Source organism: Lontra canadensis, unplaced genomic scaffold (genome assembly GCF_010015895.1).
Source record: "Lontra canadensis isolate GAN:19392208 unplaced genomic scaffold, GSC_riverotter_1.0 scaffold125, whole genome shotgun sequence".
Classification (NCBI taxonomy): domain Eukaryota; kingdom Metazoa; phylum Chordata; class Mammalia; order Carnivora; family Mustelidae; genus Lontra; species Lontra canadensis.
The window spans coordinates 5,594,710-5,611,999 of NW_022631119.1; the positions used below are offsets into that span (position 1 = coordinate 5,594,710).

Here is a 17,290-nt window from a genome sequence, read left to right on the forward strand (position 1 = left end):
CAATGACTGGGTTTCAGGGAGAGGGAACAGCCTGTGACAGGGGCCCCTTTGAGAAATTGGTGAATGGGAAGGAGTGAGGGGAAGCTGAGGGGAGGCCCATGTTGGGCAGTGCCTGTGAGGAGGGGCTGACACTTCATCCTAAGGGCCTTGCTTGCCTTGTGCCTTCAGGAAGGGCAGAGTCTGTGGAGTTTTAAGTAGTCGAGGTTGGAAAGTCTGACTACAGGCCAGGCTAGAGTTGGGAAGAAAATCCAGCTCTCTGCTCGGGGTCAGCCAGACAAGGGAGACTGGTACAGCGCTCTTCTGTCTCTCTCTGTGTCTCAGGGCACAGGAACCCTCGAACGTGGGCCCTGAGACTGGGAACAAGCATTCAGCCTTTTGCCCTGTTGGCTGTGTTTTGTGGTCACCCTTCAGCGGGTAAAGGAAGCTTCTTTGTCATGAAGGGCGTGTCTGTGTGTCTCTCTACCACTCTGTTCCTCTCTCTGTCCTCATTCCTTGTCTCTGTCTCTCTCTTTCTCTGTCGCTCTGCGTTCTCTCCCTTTCCCTCCCCCGGGGGGTGTGGCCATGGGAAGTTGAGTTTAGGGGGTGGCACCAGTATCCCGGTTCCGGCCAAGGTCACCTCAGTAAACACAGGACATCCTGTGGGACGAGGTGGGAAGAGGTCGAAGCTTATCTTCAGGGACAACCCTCTCCCACCCACTAGGAGCCAAGTGGCGGCTGGGTCCCCAACAGAGCAGCTGATCTCTCCATTCCTCCCTCCCATCCTCTCTACCTGCTCCAGCCTCCTACTCTCCCTACCAAGCTCCAATCCCACTGGCCCAGCAATCCGGATGCTTTCTCCTGGTTTCCCCTCCCCCAGCCTCTCGCATCCCCTGTGTCCCTCTCTGGCTTTAGCATCAACCCTAGACCTGCTTGTCCCCCCAGTCACCATCCCAGTGCAGCCCCACAGTCTCCCCCCATCCCAGTTCCCTGGTTAGAACCCTGGGCCTCATCCTAGGCCCCTGCCCCATTGAATCTCATCAATTCCAGAACCTGTCCTCCTGGCTTGCTAAACGCCTCTCCCCGTCCTCCCAACCACCCTGCCAGGGGTGTGATGTCCCTTCCCAGCCTCCCCTCGAGGCTCCCAGCCTTCAGTCTCATCTCTGAGCCACCACATTCACGTGGCAGCCAGAGGGATCCCTGCACTTCCTGACTCCCTCATGCCTTAGCAGTAAAGCCCTTCACCCAGGGCCCCTTGTGCACTGGCCCCTGCAGACTCCTCCAGCCCCATGATTTGCCTCACTGCTCCTCCCTCTTTCCAGCCAAACCCAGAGCTTCCAGATCCCTGAAAATGTTGTAGGGTCCCTCTCATCCTAGCCCTTGCTTGTGCTCTTCCCTCTGCCTGGGACAGCCCCCTCCCCGGAACCACAGCCCTTGGAGGTGGGCACTTTACCGATGAGCTCCTGAGCCCAGAGAGGTGAAGTGCCTCTCCTGGGGTCACACAGCCACAGAACGGCAAAGCAAAGTTTCTTTCTTTCTTTTTTTTTTTTTTTCCAAGGAGAAAAATCCCTTCTTATTTATTTGACAGAGATTACAAGTCAGTAGAGAGGCAGGCAGAGAGAGAGGAGGAAGCTGAGCAGAGAGCCCGATGTGGGGCTCGATCCCAGGACCCTGGGATCATGACCTGAGCCGAAGGCAGAGGCTTTAAACCATTGAACCACCCAGGCGCCCCTAAAGCAAAGTTCAAAGGCAGATGGTCTGGCTTTCAAGCATCACGTCTGCTCAAGGTCTCATTGGGTCAATAATCATTGACTAAGCATCATTGGATTACCGCGGCCGGCATTGTAGGTGTTCCATAAGGGTTCACTCAGTGTGTGAATGGGACAGGGGTGGAAGGTGAGGCTTGGAAGGGGCAGAGTTCAGATCTCAGAGGATTGAGATAAATTCGGAGGGTCCGGAGCAGAGGACAGACATGGTTTGCCTTTTACTTCGGGCCAGGCACACAGTTGTTACTCATAAATCTTTGCTGAATGAGAGAAGGAATGAAGGGAAGGAGGGAAGGAGGAGGACAGATCTCCCAGGTGTCCAAGGGGAGAGGATGTGTGTGTCATGGGAGGGGGTCCCCGTGAATGTCCCTGGAGGGGAGCCAGCCTGGGGAGTGTCCTGGTGGGAGCACACAGAGGCTCTGTGAAAAACCAGTGCCAGGGCTGGTGGCTCAGCTAGGAATGGTGTGGGCCCTGGAATCTGCTGGCTGAGGACCTGTGGCCTCTTGGGGTTGAGCCTGAGGGCGGAGGGGCACACTTGAGCCTGGGAGCCTGCAATCATCTGGGATCAGACAAGGGGAGAGTGGGGTAGGCCCTCAGGCTTGAGCTGCTCATAAACCTGAGGGTACCAGAGGGAAGGGACTAGTACTGATCTAGCCCATATGGTGCTTTTATGCAAAAGGCCTGCCCCTTCCCCAAGGCACTTGACCTCCATCTGCTGGGAAACTGTTGTAGTAAATATGTAAATGAATGGTGCCTGAAACATGCATGGTAGCCCCTTAAATATGGTGTTTATGTTTAGTGCACAACCTGTGCAACTGTCTGCAGAGGCTCTGGGGAGAAGGGGGCATCGCTGGCCAAGCAGGCACGGGGGCAGATGGGAGCATCATTGACAGATGGGTAGGCTGTCTGCACCAGCATGTATCACAGATTATCCCCCATTCTGGCACACAGAGACATCAGAAACAGGCTCCCAGAGTGTCCTAAACAGAGCGCACTGCTGACCCCACACTGGGGGACTCCTTGACCACTGGACAGACCTCAAGGGAACCTAAGGCAGTGGCATCTCAGACCCTCAGACTGAGCACCAGAGGGCATTGCTGAGCCCAACACCCGAACTCCCAAGGTCTGGGTCCGGATCAAAACCGAGTCTGAGTCCCACTGAGTCCCACTGTCACCAGGTGTTGGAGTCAGGCACCCGGAAGACCCTCAGCCACGCCCCAGCTCGCTTCGGGCCATTTCCACTCCGCCTCCGTGGGCCGCCTCAGCCCCTTCCAGAAATGGGCACGACTTCCTCTCCTCCTCCAGGAAGCTCCGCTCTGCCCGCCCCTTCCCGGCCCAAGGGGCCGCCGAAGCTGCCCGCCTCCCCCAGTTTCACCCCAGCTTCAGCCTCCCTGGAGCTTCCGGCCGGAGGGTAGGCCCTGGGGCCCAACGATTTTGATGTCCCCTCGCCGGCGTCTTCCCCACTCGAGGCCCAGTGGGCCTGGAGGTCACCGTCCGGCCCTCTGCTCCTCCCGGCCCTCACCCCCACCCGCCTGCTTCCCCCCCCCGCAGCTTTCCCGGTCCCCCCCCCCCCCCCCCCCGCCGCACCCCGGGCGCTGCCCTGCCCCCACTGCCGCCAGGAAGGACGCCGCCTGGGTCCCGTGCCAGGCCTCTGAGTGTGCGGCCCCTCCCAGCCCGGCCAGGAATGCGGCTGGACCGCGGGGGCGGCGCAGACACCCGGCGCTCAGGCCAGCCGGATCACATAAGCAGTCGGGCAGGTGGCCCCGGCTCGCGGGGGCCTGGGTTTCTTCTAGAAGGAAAGCAGGACCGCCTGCCTTGCGGTCACGCCACTAAACCGGGTGGCTTTATTTCGCAGCCCCCCTCCAAGTTGCCCTATCCTCTGCCCAAATGGAGATTTGAGGCCCTGAGGGAATTTTTTTTTTTTTTTAACTTGCTGGAGTCTCCTTGTCTTTCCCCATTTTCCTGGAGAGCTGGCTCTCCATGCTCTTTTGGGAGGCTCTGTCCAGCCTCCAGCTTTGGGCTTTTCTTTCTGGCTCATTCTGAAAGCTCCCTTTTGCCCCCAGCCCCAAGACACAGAGGTAGATTCAGGGAAACCTGGCCGAGTACTTCTGGGGAGTTTTCTCCAGTTACCAGAGCTAATCCATCTGCTTCTCAGACCGATATAAAGCAGTGAAGTTCATGGTCTGAAACCCACGTCCTCAAGGGATGACCTCTTGGAGCTTCAGGTTTCTGGGCTGTCAAGTGGGGATAGTAATCACGCCCATCTTGTTCGGGGGGATGGCAAGGGTTAGCACTGTGCCAGGTACCCAGTTCCCTGCTCACTAAATGCTGGAAGTTACTATGTCGCCCTTAGCCCAGATACAAAGCACACAGACTTGAAATTTCCCAGGACTGGTTTTAATTTCCACAAAATGGTGTGGTCTCTTCCCACATCAGGGAAAAGACTCCCAGGCTCCAGCCCCTGGGGTTTCAGTCCAGCACAGGGCCTGGTCCAAATCATCTTCCAGCCACCAGGCTCTGTCCTCCCATCCCCACGGCCAATCCCAGCCTCCCCGAGCCTCCCCTCACGAGTCCTAGACAAGAGGATAGAGGTGGAGTTGCTCAGGACTGGATTCTTCTCTCCAAAGCCTCTCTCTCTCTGTTCTAGGGAAGCCAGCTATGTCTTTCAGAGGAGAGCTGGTCCAGCCACCAGGCTCAGTTGGGACACCAGACTACCATCCCCACTGTGGGCATCAGCGCCCCGGACCCGGTGGCCGCTCCAGGGCCTGTGTGCCCACCAACACGTCCAGGAGGTAGTCCAACTCAGCCTCATCCAGTTCCAGAGCCTCCTCCTTGCCAGGTCCGTCCTCAGGGCCAGGTTTGAGGGCCTCGGAGGCTGGTGCCCAAAGTTCACTGTCATACATAGAGGTGTCAATGTCCTCAAACAGGCCCTCGAGCTCATCGTCCAGCAGACAGCCAGTGTCCGGGCCCAGGAGGTCCAAGGCACCCAGGCTGGGTGGGGATCCCCCGGCGGGGCGGCCTGGGGGCCCCTCATCCACCAAGGGCTGGGGGGCCTGGCTCAGGCCCTCAATATGGCTGAGGTCCTCCAGCAGGCTGGCCATGGAGGCCGAGAGGGCGGCATCGGAGCTGGCCAGCAGGCTGTCAGCCACACAAGGGGCCGCAGAGGGGCTGGGCACAGGTGGCAGGGTCGGCTCGGGGGCCATGGATGCCTGGACGCGCCTCAGTGTGTTCACTACCAGAACCAGGTGCCGCAGGTCCGGCTCGCTCTGCCGCAGGCTGTGGTGGAGCTTGAGCACCGAAAGGTCAAAGAGGGAACTGGAGGTGGCCGGTGGGGGGGCCTGGGCCGCAGCAGGGAGGCTGGGATCCAGCCACCAGGTGTCCACTGCCAGGGTTTCCTTCTCCTGCTCCTCCTCCCGCTTGCGCTTCAGACCTTTGCTCAGCATCATCTGCAGGGAGGGAGGAGTCAGTCATCCGTTATAGAAAGTCAACGTGAAGTTCAAACCCAGGCTCTGATAACTGATGTGCAGGTGTGATCTTGGGCAGGCCATTTAATTTCCTGAGCCTCTGCTTTCTTAGGGAAACTTTAAGATACGAATGATAATAGTTATCTACTTCAAAGAGTTGTTTTATGGAATCAATGCGATAATATACAAAAATAACTTACAACAGTGCCTAATACATTGTAACTCTTCTGATTAACAAGTACTCTGAATAACCAGTATATTTCTTTAGCGAACCAGGTGAAGCGCCCAATATTCAGGAAATTTTTTTTTTAACCCCGGGAAAGCAGCTGTTTCACATAGTTTGACATTTATTGAGTGTCTACCACCCATCAGACAAATAAATACAGGAAATGTCCAGATGGTGCTAGGAAGATACTAGCAGGTTCTCTGGAGAGTGGTCTGGGAAGGCTCCTGGGAGGAGGTGATATTTGAGCTGAGCCCTCAAGCAGGAGTCAGCCACGGAAGAACCAAGGGGAAAGCATTCAGGTAAGAAAGAACAACAACAAAGGCAAAGAAAGACTTGGAGGCTGGATGAACTTGAACTTAAAATAAAATAAAAATAAAATAAAATAAAAAGCACCAGTGTTGTCAGCGCACAGATTGACGCAGGATGGGACGGGCTTTGGAGAACAAGCAGAGGCAGAGTTTGGACTGCACTGTGTCATTGAAGGATTTTGATCAGGGAATACGGTGGCGTTGTGAACTGGTTAGGTTTCCAGAAGATCCCCCTAAGCTGCTTTGAGGAAGATGATGCGGGAAGGAAGGGAAACCGGAGAAGAACGTGGTCCCGAGCTCCATTCAGAGGCTACTGCACTCTGGGGTGGGTGATGATGGTGGCTTGGAGAAGAAGGTGGTTGGCAGTGGACTTGGAAGAAAGTTGGTTGATTCAGGATTTATTTGGGAGGCAGAGTAGACAGAGCTTGCTGGGAAATCCTGACGGGCACCGGGGGTCACTGAGAGAACTTTTAAAAACCCACACTTTCCCCGGGGTAGGGGCCCCTGGGGTTCCGGACCCCGGGCCCAACTTGCTTGAGTTTGGTAGCTTGCAGGGTCCAGTCCCCGAGCCCTTGACCAACAGGACATTAAGAGTGACCCCCTCACACTATTCAAAACGGTTCTTGCCTCCTTCCCCGAAGACCCGGGAGTCCAGAACCGCAGGAATTCAGCCCCCACCCGGACTACTGCCCCCGGTCCCGGCGCCCCCTAGCGGCGCCAGGACGGCTTTTCCCGGGGATTCCGGCCCCTCGGACCCCGGGATCCTCGACACTGCCCCCACGTCCTGCCTGTCATTCCTGCCTGCCTCCCAGGGCCGTGCGGGTCGGGATCTCCGGAGGGCTCTTCTGCCTTCTCGGCCCGTGCTCGCTTCCGGCAGGCAGTGGAGGCGGCTCCTCCCGAAGCGGCGGGGGCGGGTGAGTCACGCAGCCGGAGCCAGAGAGCCGGCGCCTCCGCCCCCTTCCCGGGCTGCGGCGTGATTCACCCAGCCCGGCCGGGCGGCACTTAGGAGCGCGCGCATCTCGATGCCGGGCAGCCCCGGTGCTCACCGGCCGGACCCGGGAATCGAACCTGCCAAACGACCCCGCCGCGGGTCTCCCTTCTCTCCTCAGGCCCCTTTACTTCATTTACATACCTAGCTGACCCGCTGCCAATCAGAACGAAGAGGGATCCACGCGCAACCAATCAGGAAGCGGCGACGGCAGCATCGCTCGCTCGCTCTCCTTCAGCAACCGACGCCTGGGTCGGGAGACGCAGTTCTGACTCCGGCGCACGACTCCGGACTCCTGACTCCCCTTAACTACCGCCCACTCCTGTAGTGGCCCCGCCTTCCACCCGGGGATTGGCCTGGGACGGTGATGGGCGGAGCCTGTAGAAGGAAGGCTCGAAGGGAGAGGAGGGTGGTTTCAGGGCGCATGCCCAGCGACTGCGTGAGGGTACCCCGCCAGGTGGGTTGGCTCTTTTTTAGCCGCGGGACAGTTGGGCGGCGGGCGAGGGGCCTGGTGTTTCTTGCTTCTCGAGGTGCGGGTCCGCACACCTGCCCACACACTTGCCAAAACCTAGCAACTGAGCTCCTTGCAGACCTAACCCTAACAGGGGTCTGCACTCTAAGCCGGGTAGGCATGGGTTCACATTTTGACCGCTCACTGGGTGTGCGATCTTGGAAAAATGCTTGGACCCCTCTGAGCCATACAGACTCTGTTAAATGGGCATCTTCTTGCCTATGTTTTGAGAGTTAGAAAATTTAAAAAAAGGTTGTGTCTGTAAGAGCCCTATAGCACATTGAGCAAATAGAGGCCGGGCAGCTGGACTCAATGTCGGTTACAGGAGGGGGAGGAGGAGCGGGCGGAGTTAGGAGTGGAGCCACGGGAGTAACATCCCGGGCTCCATTCCCTAAGTAGCTCTGCGACTTTGGGGAAGTGTTTTAATCCCTTAGGGTCTCCGGTTCCTCATCTTTTTAAAATGAGATTATTTTGAGGATTAAAAAGAATAATCGCACAGGGGCGCCAGACTGGCCCAGTCGGAGGAGCATGCGACCCTTGATCTCCGAGTTCTGAGTTCAAGCCTGCGTTTGGTGTAGGGATTACTTAAAAATAAGATCTAAAAGAAAAAAGAAAAAAATAATAATTGGGGGCGCCTGGGTGGCTCAGTCTGTTCAGCGTCTGCCTTCGGCTCAGGTCATGATCCAGGGTTCTGGGATGGAGCCCTCCTTTGGGCTCCCTGCTCAGCGGGAAGCCTGCTTGTCTCTCCCTCTGCCCGCGGCTCCCCCTGCTTGTGCGCAGGCGCTCTCTCTCTCTCAGATAAATAAATAAAATCTTAAAAAAGAATAATTGCACAAAATGCTCAGAATGGTGCACAACATGTTCTTTTGTTGGTAGTAATAGCTGTTGTGGTTATGGCACAGGCAATTAGGTGGGGGGGAAGCACAGAGTGGGATATAGGTAGATAGGAATTTATCACTTGTCTGATAAACTGACAATGGGACTTAGCTTCTCCAAGTAGTTCATTTGCTAACTTTTCTGGAGTTGTGGGAAGAACTGTCGGGAGTAAAGCTCCTGGCCAAAGTAAGCTCCAGAAAATTCTAACTATATTAGTTGATTCAGGCAGCAGTTATCAATGGATGTTCATTCAAACCTTAGGGTAAAAGGTTAACAGGATCTCGGCAGGCTCCAAGGCATTCCCCCACAGGTTGCTTGCTAACTGCCAAGAGACAAGTAGCCTTTTATGATGGGGAGATGTGCTGCTCACCATCTTAACCATGTAAGGAAACCCTGCACCCACAATCATGGGACACCCCGACACTGGGTACCACCCCATGTGATGCATTAGGAAGTATACAACATTCCCTTTGGGGTCTCCCTGTTAAATTTCATAGGCTGAATCTCGTGAAGCCTCCAGACCTGAGCTTCAGTTTCCAGAAAACAGAGAGGAACAAATTAAACGTGAATACAATCAGACAAATACAGAATGTGGGACATCTACAAGTACAACTGGGCTGTTCCACCAAAAATTCATTTTGAGAAAACAGAAAAAGGGATTGGTGGGTTTAGTAATGGGGAAATTTCTGGAATGAAAGTTACTATATAATTTCTTTATTACGACTAAATAAGCACATGAACTCTCAATGAATCCTGATTTGGGGAAGAGGAGACAGCTACAAAAGATATTTGTGGCAGGGGGCGGGAGGAGGGGGTGAGGCCTGGGTGACTCAGTGAAGAGGGAGCTCCATCCCAGGACCCCAGGATCACGACCTGAGCAGAAGGCAGACACTCAACTGACTGAGCCACCCAGGCACCCCTGCCCCTATCTTTTCTATATGCTTAATTTAAGAAAAAAATTTAATTAAGGGGCACCTGGGTGGCTCAGTGGGTTAAAGCCTCTGCCTTCAGCTCAGGTCATGATCTCAGGGTCCTGGGATCGAGCCCCGCATTGGGCTCTCTGCTCGGTGGAGAGCCTGCTTCCTCCTCTCTCTCTTTCTCTGCCTGCCTCTCTGCCTACATGTGATCTCTGTCTGTCAAATAAATAAATAAAATCTTTAAAAAAAATTAATTAATAAAAAGAGGGTAAAATGCTAATTAGAACCAAGCCCCTCCCAGGCAAATTCACATAATTTCCCCCATAACCTATCCTTATGGCCTAGGAAAAAAAGTGGCTTGCTCCAGATCACATGCTGGAGATTCATAGGAACCTCAAGAATTTGATCAAAATGTGTTTATTGAGCACCTACTATATCACGGACGCCGTTGTAGACACTAGGGGTACAGCGCTGGATAAGTCTCACACAGTGGTCTCTCTTTTCATGGATGAGGGGAGGGGATAAACAGAGAAAAGAGGTATGACAACAAAAACATTCATGGATCGAACACCTGTGCGCCAGACAGGGCAGTAATTATATAAAAATCCCTGATTGGGGGGGGTGGACAATACACTTTATATAATAAATAATTTAGTATTTTAGAAGGTGACAAGTGAAAAGGAAAAGAATAAAGCAGAGCGAAAGGAGAGGAATAAAAGGGCGTGCGGTAGACTGGGCGGGTGCTGATGCTGGTAGAAAGTTCCCAGAGTAGACCTGATGAAATGAGAGAAGTAGTAAAGCTCTGGGAGAAGAATGCTCCAGCCACAGGGAAGGGCCAATGCAAAGGCCTCAAGGACGGAGTCTGCGGGGCAGCGAGGCCAGTGTAGCTGGACTCTATGTTGCGGAGGGGGCGGTCAGAGAAGCTTTCGGGCCGTTTAGAGACGTCTAGAGAACGTTATGTTTTATTCCGAGTGTTTTGAGACCCTGGAAGATGAATAAACGAGGAAGATAATGTCGGCCTCTCTTCGGTGCCTTGAAGAAAACAAAATAGGACGGGATAATACGGAGGCCTTTGCGAGGGTGGTCCAGGGGAGCGTCCCTGGGGAGGTGACCCTGGAGCTGAGACCAGAAAGTGCAGAAGGAGCCAGGAATTCAAAGGGCTGGGGTGGGGGGGAAGGGAGAGGGAGAGAGGTCAAGCTTTGGGAAATGAAACCAGAAGCAAGCCATCGGGCCCAGCAGGCCTGGGGAGGAGCCTCCGCCCGCAGGGGAAGGGGATGGGGGAGGGAGGCGCCCCGCCCCCAGCCGGCCGCCCCAGCCTGCCGCCCCACCCGGCCTCTGGGGAGGGAGCAGGCGCCTGGCCGGCTCCCGCCACGGCCGCCGCCTCCGGGGTATTCCACCGCCCAGCCAGCTCCGGGTGGGGATGCAGTCGGGCAGGTGGGAGGGGCCTGACTCGCCGGCCACGCCCCACGACGGCCGCGCCCCATCCACACCACCACACCACCAACCCCCGCAGGCCGGAGGAGAGCAGTTTGGGGAAGGTGGGTTCGTCTGCGGGCCAGCCTTTACACTTCTCTCATCAGTTCTTTAACCCGGCAGGAGCTGGGCCTCTGTTAGCCTGTTTGTTTATCTGGAAAGTGGGGGTATTCCTTATACTGTCCTCATTGTGGTACTAGCAGCTACAGGATTCCTTTTCACTCGGTATCTGTAAGGCAAAGAGGGCCTAGTAAAAGGTGAGTCAGGGCTCATCTCTCCTCTGCTCAGCAGCCTTCCATGGCTTCCATAAAATTCGGTAAAGCTCACTCCTTCCCGTGGGGCACCCATCTTGTTCACCTCATCTCGTAAGATGCTCTGTTCTTGTACACTCTGCTCCAAGTACACTGACCTCTTCAGGGTCCTGCAAACATTCCACTCATGTTCTGACCTCAGGGCCTTTGCACTAGCTGTTACCATTACCAGGATGGATCCCCCTCCCCACCCCACCCCCCAACTGATAATGACTCACTTCTTACCTCCTTCAGGTCTTAACTCAAATGTCACCTTGTCAGTGAGGCCTTCTCTGGCCATCCCATTGAAATAACAATGCCCCCAACACTTTCCTGCTTTCTTTTTCTCTACAGCATTTATCACCTCCTGATGGACAGTACATTTTACTTATTTTTGTGTGTATTTCAGCCTTCCCCAAATGCATTGCTGTGTGAGAGCAGGAGCTATTTTATTCCCATGACTGGAGGAGCACCAGGCCCACAGTAGGCACCCAATAAATGTAAGCAATTATTGGAATCCTTAGGGTACATTGGGTCCTCCTTTTCACGGGTTACACAATCGCTGGGTGAGGTGGGTACTCCTGGAGGCCTGAGGTTGGGACATGCTGGTGTGTTCAAAGAACTGGAGAGTGGTAGTGTGAGGTAGTGTGAGGAAGATGAATTCAGAGAGGTAAGAGGGAGGGTTGACCATTGCAAGGTAGGAGTTCATTTTTTCAATAGGAAAACAAAAAGTTTGTTTTTGAGTGCACACCTGTACTGAGCATAGTTCTGTGTACTGGGACATACAGCTGGGGTAAGACCAACAAAACCCCTCCCTCTCCCAGTTGCTAATAGACCTGAAGCCTAACCATAAATAGGTAATAAATAACTTGAGATAGAATAGGTGCTACTAAGAAAATCAAATAGAGGGTGGGGGGGGATGGTGCACCTGGAGATCTGAGAGGTGGACATTTGGATCAGTGAAGCTGTAGGAGAAATGTCCTCTGGGCCATTAACAAGTGCAAAGGCCCTGGGGTATATGAGCTTGAGGTCAAATGAGGCTTGTGTGACTTGAGGTGAGGAATAGTGGAAGATTAAACTGCAAAGTTAGGAGCAAGATTGCCGGGTCTTACAGAAGTTTGGGTTTTATTCTGGGTGTGAGAGGTCACTGAGAGTTTTAAGTAGGGGTAAGACCTGATCCAGTGGGCATCCAAATTGAGATGTGAAACATGTGCCTTGAGGTTCTCATGATCATCTCCTTTCTCTTGATTGGCACCCATTGGTCAGCTACCTCACTTTCAGGTGTGTGTGTGTGTATTTTATTTTTTGCTTTTAGATGCAAAGCCCCTCTTAGGGAGAGAATCTTGGCTTTAGGTCAGAAAGCACAGGCAAAATCCCCCTCCTTTCCTGGCCTGTGGACTCCACCCTGGTGTGGTTCCTCTTTGCAAACCTTCCAGAAAAGTCCCTAATGCTGTGTAAACTCACCTGGTGAGCCTTCAAACGTCTTTGCAGGCCTAGCCAGGGCAGCAGTATTTCACATTCCATCTTCCTGGACCTCCCCTCTTCTCTCTACTCACCAGCCTAGGCTTGTACCTCCCAAATAAATCCTTAGTACTTTAACTTCAGCCTGGTCAACAGTTTTCTAGATCTTTTTTTTTAAATGTTTTTTCAGGGGCACCCGGGTGGCTCAGTGGGTTAAGGCCTCGGCTTTTGGCTTGGGTCGTGGTCCCAGGGTCCTGGGATCCTGCATCGGGCTCTCTGCTCAGCAGGGAGCCTGCTTCCTCCTCCTCTCTCGCTGCCTACTTGTGATCTCTGTCTGTCAAATAAATAAAATCTTTAAAAAAAAAAAAAGTTTTTTCAAAAAGATTTTTTTTTTTTTTTTTTGAGAGAGAGAGCACACAGCAGGAGGAAGGGTAGGAGGGGGAAGTAGGTTCCCTGCTGAGCAGGGAGCACCTCAGCTTGATCCCAGGACCCCAAGATCATGAACTGAGCTGCAGGCAGACGCCTAACCAACTGAGCCACCCAGGCGCCCCTAGAAAGATCTACACTTAATGCTATTTTGGGGCATCTTCCTTACCCTTTGGGCCTCAGCAATACATTGCATACAATGAAAGGGGTGACTTTTTAAGCACTAAGAGTGACCTATCCTTTTGGTAATCCATGGTACTGTTTCTCCTCCTGTATGCATCCATGTGGCTGGCGATCTAAATTTACCAAGTAGCAAAGACACAAATAGTTAAGAACCAGTGGCTGGAAGCCAAACTTAGTTTTGGGTCCTTGCTCCCTGGTTCTTGCTTTTTTTAAAATATTTTATTTGTTTATGTATCTGAGAGAGATTGAGAAACAGCATCAGAGGGGAGAGGGTCAGAGGGAGAAGCAGGCTCCCAGCTGAGTAGAACTCTATCCTAGGATCCCAGGTTCATGACCTGAACTGAAGACAGTTGCTTAACCAACTGAGGTACCCAGGTGCCCCATGGTCGTTGCTTTTCTTGCAGTGTGACCGGGAGCAAGTGATTCATCCCCTGAACTTGAGGTTCCTCCTATGTAAAGCCTGTTAACAAAATTCCATATAACCATTAAGATTAAATGACTTAATAAAACAAAGTGGATAGAATAGTACTCTTAAGTACTCAGTAGTTATTACGTTTAATAATATGCCGCCCCCACTTTGGCAGGTAAGGGGTGCAGGTGTCCAGGGAACTTACTGGGTCCCTCCCACTGACCCGCTGAGGTTTAGAAACTTCAGGCAACACCAGCCCTTCCAAAATAATTTTATTAAAAAACAACAACAACAACAAAGTCATTACAAACAAGCAAAAAACAAAACCCACCACAAAACCCGCCTTTCTTTTAAATAACGCGGCATGGAGCGGTTTGGTTTCCACCCTATTGCACGTGGTCCGGCCTGGTTATGAATCAGGAGACTGCTGGGATGGGGTCTTGCCAAAGAGGTGGGTTCAACCTTGGGGGAGGCGGCCAGCCCCTCCTGCTCCCTTGAGGTGCAAGAAGCAAAGTCTGAGTTCCCATAGTAACCAGGCAGCACATCCCTGTCATCCTCTGACAGGCCCAGATTTATCTTCCCTGAGGCCCCAGTGGTCACAAGGGGAGTAGGAACTGGAGGGAAAGGCAGAAGCAATGTGGGAAGTGGGAAATCAGACTCCCAGAAACAGAGTCATGTTAAGGCATTTGGAACAGATAAATTAATTCAGGAAGACCCACCTTCACAGAAGGCTGCGGTAACCAGACCCACACACACATGCAAGATGGTTTGTGGAACCCTGAAATGGGAGGAAAGGAGGCCACAGTCACTGCTTAGAGACCCCACCAAAACACACATACACACACACAATGGCATCCAGGGATCCAGCCCACTGAGGCTGAGATGAGGAAAGAGCCCCCCAAAGTTTTAGGATCCCAGAATGATTTCCATAATGTGATCTAGTTCATTCCACTCCCAGGACCCTGGGGCACAGAAGAGGTTGTGAGGAGGCTCCGGGGGGGCCAGAGCAGGCTCCTTCTCCACAGCTGATGTGTCAATGTCCAGAAAGAAGTCATCCAGACCAGAGTCCCCCAGGTACCGGGAGCTCAGAGCTTCTAAGAAGACTGGATCAGGCTGGGGCAGCACTTCGTTCTGGGGACCTGGGGGAGCCACTGGATTCTGAGGGGACTCCGTCTCATCCATGGACGTCTCCAGTTCCCTGAGAATAGAACCGATGGTGGCTGACAGGGAGAAGTCCTCCTCGCCCAGGAATAGGGGCTCAGGGGGCAGGGTGGGTGCTGGAGCCAGGCAAAGGGCGGCCTGGAGCTGCTGGAGGGTATTGTGTATGAGGACATGCCTGCGTAGGCTCGGGGCTCGGGGGCCCAGGCTTCGCTGGACTTTGTCTAAGGAGATTCGAAGCAGGGCTTGCTGGTAGCTCCGCAGGCCTGCTGAACCCCAGTCCCATTTCTCAACCTCCTCTTCCTCCTCCAAATCCGAGTGTTTCCTCTTCAAACCTCCTACCATGGTGCCCTGAAGAGAGAAGAGGAGCAAGTCAGACATAGCAGGGCTAGTTCAAATCCCAAATCTATAAAATGGACATAGGAGGAATCCCACAGGGCTGCAGAGGAGAAAACTAGATCTGGACAGACACATAGCTGGGTTTGCATCCCACTTACTTGCCTGTGTGGCTTTGAATAGTCAATTTGTCTCCTTGAGACACAATACTCATTTCTTCAAAAGTGTTACATATAACAGGTGTGGAGTATGGGGACCTGGCCTGGAGTCAGGAAACTTGGGTTTAAATTCTACCTTTGACACTGCTCAGCTGTTTGATCCTTGTAAGTTATGTGGTATCGCCTCTCGGTATTTTTTTTTTTTTTTATCAGGTCTCAGTTTCCCCATCTGTAAAATGAGGACTGTAAAATTTCTCACCATATGGTCAAGGAGATCCCACCTGTAAAATATGCATGGGGCCCACCTACAGTTAACCTTAACAAACAAGAATTTAATTGCCATTTATTCATTCAATATTTTTATCTATTGACGGCCTATTATATTCAAGCCACTTGGAGCCCCGTTAAGGCACCTATTTGTTGAGACTCTTCTTTCACAGGAAGTGTATCTTCTTTTTAAAGATTTTATTTATTTATTTTCGAGAGAGCGCGCGCAAGTGGAAGGGAAGGGCAAAGGGAGTGGGAGAAGCAGACCCCCCACCGAGTGCGGAGCTGTAAGCGAGGTCCATCCCAGGACCCCGGGATCGTGACCCTAGCAGAAGGTAACCGCTTAAGCGACTAAGTCTCCCAGGCATCCCCGGGAGTATATTTCTTTCCATGTCCTCTTCCTAACCCACTGGAAGCACACCCAAAAGCTGGGAAGGAGCCTCCCTCTTTCCCTCTTCTACTCCTTCGGCCTCCCCCAAAGCTCACCCCACAAGAAAATTTGCTAAAACTCGACTCCTGCCAGGCTCCGCCCCCTCCATGGAACTCCAGTCAGAATCCAGGCAGGCAACAATTTAGTCCAGAGGCTTCTGGGAAATGTGGGCCAAGAGCTGCCTGGCACACTCGCTAACGTTGAGCGTGCACTACAATCCCCAGAGGGCTCCGCACGCCGGAGGGAGCACCCTCCCCCGCCCTCCCCTAGGGCATGCGCACAGGGCCCGGGGCAGGTGGGGGAAGGGAACCCGGACGTCCAGCTGCCCGGCGCCGGCCGAGCCCCGCCCTCCGCTGCCTCTAGGGCGGCGGGTCTGAGCTCCACGCCTGGAACTCCCCTCCCCCACTCCAGACTCCGGCCCTACAACTGCTTTCTCCTGGTCCTTCGGACCCCAAGAAGGCCCCAGATTCTTCCCCCAAACTGCTCTCGGGTCCACAGACCCAGGCCCCAACACATCGCTCAAAAACTACAAATGCGCTCCGATCTACTCCATTCGGGAGCCTAATTTTGATACTCTCAGCCGTCAACTTTCTCCTCTTCTCCCATCTTTCAAACGCCTTTCGACTTCACCCCCCAACTCTCCCTCTGACTCCAAGACCTGAACATGGGATTCTCCCCAGCACCTCCTCTTCTCCACTGCATTTCCCTCACCAATATTCCTTGCACGTAGTTTTCTCGCTTTTCCAAATGCCCAGAATCCCAGCCCCAACCCTTCACACCTTTTCCAGAACACTGGAGCCCCGAATTCAACCCGCACGGGAGACGCGAATTGTCCCAATCTTCGGATTTCCTGCCCCAAAAGTTCCTTCCTTGGTTCTCTCGCTTCTCCAAACACCCCATGTCCCAGCTTCAAACTCCGTCCACTTGAAGATCCTGCCCTACCAACTTCGCCTTCAGTCCGGGATCTCGAATTCAGCCTCCAGTCCCCAAACCCCACCAACCCCATCAGTCACCCTTATCTGCAGCCCCTACCCACGCCCAGACCCCGCCTCCACAACTCTCGGGGGGCGCGCCTCCACTTCCCCTAACCCAGGGCAAATCTCAAGCCGGGTGGCTTCACTCTTTCTCTCACCTTAGCTGCCAGGTTCGCAGTGACCAAGTCCTGGAACGACCGCAGCTTTTCAACCCACCAGCGCCGAGTAGGAGACTCACTCACCTCCCCAGGGCCTCTCGGTTTGGCCACCCGCCCACCCAGCTCCGCCCCGGGGCCGAATCGCGAGCCGCGATTGGCTGGAGTCCTGCCCGCCGCGGGGCAAGGATTGGCTGGGTGGAGCCACCGGCCTGTAGCCAGGAGACGCCCGACCCGCCCTCCCTTTCCTTACTCCCCGGACCTTTTAAAGGATTCCGACTCGCCCGGGGGCGGGGCCACGTATCGAGGGTGGAGCGTGGCGAGGACGTCAGAACCGTTTCCTTCAACTCAGCCACTGTCCTCGCTCCAAAATCGTCAGCATTGCTCTCTGCGATACTTTCATACCAGGTGGGGACGCCCGTCGGCCCAGGGGCGGGGGGGCGGGGCGAGGCTGCTTGGCACGCCCCTCCCCACCCCGCTTTCCGGGCGGGTGGGGCTGAGCCCCGGCGGAGGCCGCGCCCCCGGCGTTCCGAGGGCG

General features: G+C 54.0%; 2 protein-coding genes across 3 annotated transcripts; both read right to left on the reverse strand.

The window, feature by feature from the left end:
* Window positions 1-4,117: 4,117 nt before the first annotated feature.
* SERTAD1 (SERTA domain containing 1) lies at window positions 4,118-7,020 on the reverse strand. Of its 2 annotated transcripts, none has more exons than XM_032841720.1 (2): window positions 6,873-7,020; window positions 4,118-5,188 (listed from the first exon to the last, which is right to left on the reverse strand). In XM_032841720.1, exon 2 carries the CDS (start codon window positions 5,186-5,188, stop codon window positions 4,475-4,477), a length of 714 nt encoding a protein of 237 aa, XP_032697611.1. In that variant the 5' UTR covers window positions 6,873-7,020; the 3' UTR covers window positions 4,118-4,474. The 2 variants fall into 2 exon arrangements, with proteins under 2 accessions (XP_032697611.1, XP_032697612.1); XM_032841721.1 differs by lacking the exon at window positions 6,873-7,020 and adding an exon at window positions 6,529-6,649.
* Window positions 7,021-13,663: 6,643 nt separating this feature from the next.
* SERTAD3 (SERTA domain containing 3) lies at window positions 13,664-16,864 on the reverse strand. Its single transcript, XM_032842179.1, has 2 exons — window positions 16,756-16,864; window positions 13,664-14,783 (listed from the first exon to the last, which is right to left on the reverse strand). The coding sequence occupies exon 2, from the start codon at window positions 14,775-14,777 to the stop codon at window positions 14,181-14,183; it is 597 nt and encodes a 198-aa protein (XP_032698070.1). The 5' UTR covers window positions 14,778-14,783; window positions 16,756-16,864; the 3' UTR covers window positions 13,664-14,180.
* Window positions 16,865-17,290: the final 426 nt, after the last annotated feature.

Excerpts from the sequence above, each read along its gene's own strand:
- SERTAD1 (XM_032841720.1), bottom strand. The coding sequence starts at position 5,188 with ATGATGCTGAGCAAAGGTCTGAAGCGCAAGCGGGAGGAGGAGCAGGAG.
- SERTAD3 (XM_032842179.1), bottom strand. The coding sequence starts at position 14,777 with ATGGTAGGAGGTTTGAAGAGGAAACACTCGGATTTGGAGGAGGAAGAG.